This window comes from Grammomys surdaster, unplaced genomic scaffold, assembly GCF_004785775.1.
Source record: "Grammomys surdaster isolate TR1022 unplaced genomic scaffold, NIH_TR_1.0 212, whole genome shotgun sequence".
In the NCBI taxonomy this organism is placed as follows: Eukaryota; Metazoa; Chordata; class Mammalia; order Rodentia; family Muridae; genus Grammomys; species Grammomys surdaster.
In genome coordinates this window covers 2,901,244-2,903,601 of record NW_021604657.1, presented here as the reverse complement: position 1 = coordinate 2,903,601, position 2,358 = coordinate 2,901,244, and the positions used below count along the sequence as shown (strand labels likewise).

The window sequence follows — 2,358 nt, the reverse complement described above, 5'->3', positions numbered from 1 at the left end:
AGGGAGGGAGGGAGGGAGAGAGAGAGAGAGAGAGAAAGAGAAAGAGAAAGAGAGAAAGAGAGAGAGAGATTGATTGCTTACTGAGTAGAGAGCTGGGAGTGCCAGTGTTTAGTGTTTCATAGAGCTGGATGTTTTAGCAAGGACTCCTGAAAGGGAACATCTAGAAAAGACGAGAAGAAGCCTGGCTCTTTGCACTTGTGCTTCCTGGAGAATACCGTGCTTTCCTATCAAAGAGTGTGACAGATGACAAGGGAGGGCTGGAAAGTATCACAGGGACTCAGTGTTGTTGCTGCCTATTTGTCTTGCCGAAATGAGGAATATTTAATAGCTGTAGGGTGGGCAGGGTGGCATTGTGTGCAGTGCTTGAGAGGACTCTCTGGTAAGCATGTTAATCACACCAGGAGAAGGGTAGAGTTAAGGACTCCTATGTGTATGGAGATCTCCAACACGAGTTACATGTGCAGTAAGTGGTCTTAGGTATTTGGATATGTTGCCACAGCATTCATGGGCTCTGCGATGAGCAGATACTCAGCTGTTATGAATCTCAACAAAACGTAGTGACTGTAAAGAAAATTAAGGACATGATGTGTGCATTTTGTATAGTATTATCCCCATTATTTTAATGAATAGAAGGCATATTTTAAAATAGTCTGCACAAGTTTTAGAGCCTTTGCTGATGGAGTTTTTCAGGTTTGGTTTTGATTAGGATGTCTCATCCTCACAGCTGACAGGGGATGCTGTCGGGAGGCCTGTGCTGTGTAAGAGCAGTACAGTGCTGCCTTGCTGGGTCTGGTACAAGTGCATAGTCAATACAAAAGAAGTGCATTTCTTATTTCCATGAAAACAGAAAGCAAGATTTCCAAATTCCAGTTCCAACTGGAATCCTTCTGGGACAGTTCCTACCGATGACTGCTTGGCTTGTGTAGGTGCATTGAATTGGTGGGCTGGCAGAAACAGCCAGTTGTGTATATTTTGTAAAAGCTTTCCAGCCTTTGTTACTATCTGTCTGACTGAGTTGTGGCCGAGTAGTTTTGATTCATTTTCCATTCAGAATTTTGAAATCAAGAAAACCAGGGGGAAAGTGTTAAATTTCCCCAAGAGTCCCATTAACCTGCAAGTTTGCATATACACATAAGAAAGTACCCCTTCCCACAGACACCCCATCTCCTTCACTTGTTCTCTTCTCATCCTTGCCTCTCATTTTCTGGAGCATTCCAGATAGTTATTAATTTTTCCCGTCATGCTTTGCAGAATGGTGGTGGAGCCGAGCCTCCAGGATGACAGTGAGTTCCTGTATGCTGCACAGCCAGAGCTCCTGCAGTACAGGACATCCCAGCTTACTGTGGAGAAGGTGATGGCCTGGTATCAGAGCAGAGCAGAGGACATAGAGCACCATGCTGGGCAGGTGAGAGGATGGAGCACTGTTCTCAGTGGTGTTGGTGGTGCCGACTCTTTAGGGTCCAGTCCTAGTGTACGTTAAAGCTGTGCCAGAAATCTCAGGTGTCATTTTTTTTTAATTGAGAACTTTTACATGATTTAATAATAATTAAAGATACAAAAATGTTTAGAGGACTCCAAAATTTAAGTTTTTGTTTAAATATAAGTTCATTTTATAATATGAAACATATAATATTAGTCTTCTAAACACAATAATTTTCTTCTACAAAACTTTCTATACTAGAGAATTTACAGAAAACAATTTGTGACATTAATTGTACATTATTTACATTGAAAATGTAATCTAAAAACTCTACTTCAGACACTTGGATATATGATATCTTTGTATGCAACTTCCCTATCCCTTCACCCACAGTAAAAAAATGATCCAAATAAAAAACAGTTATGCCTTTATATAATAACTGACTCAGCTATGCTAGCTCAGGACTCTAGTTGTATCTTTGGCTCTCGGAGCCCTGACTCTCTTAGAATAGCAATCTGTCATTTAGCACTCGGCTTACTAGTAAGCCACGATACACGGTGATCTAAGGATTAATGAGCAAAGAACTTAGGGAGAATGTATGGCAGATCTTGCTGATAGTAATTTTGTGAGGAAAACATTTTTAAGCAGTATTTTACCTATATTTACATAAGGAAATAATGTGGTAATATTCCAAACAATTGTAAAGTACAGATAATAAAATCATAAATTTTATAATACGAAGGAAACTTGTAGATTATTTTGTCTAGTCCAATGCATCCCTTCATTTTTCCAGAATGGCACAGACTAGCCGGGGAAATGGCCTGTCCAGGGTCACACACCTAGAAGATAGAGAGGCCCGTCTAGGGTCACACACCTAGAAAGTGGAGAGGCCTGCCCAGGGTCACACACCTAGCAGGTGGAGAGGCCTGCCCAGGGTC

General features: G+C 41.3%; 1 protein-coding gene across 1 annotated transcript in view; it reads left to right on the top strand.

Annotated features, from left to right (window-relative positions):
• Nucleotides 1-2,358, top strand: part of Nbas (neuroblastoma amplified sequence) — a 285,612-nt gene that overhangs the window by 90,450 nt on the left and 192,804 nt on the right. The window contains exon 23 of the mRNA XM_028772232.1: nt 1,252-1,405. Coding sequence (XP_028628065.1) covers nt 1,252-1,405 — 154 coding nt within the window. The remainder of the gene's footprint in view (nt 1-1,251; nt 1,406-2,358) is intronic.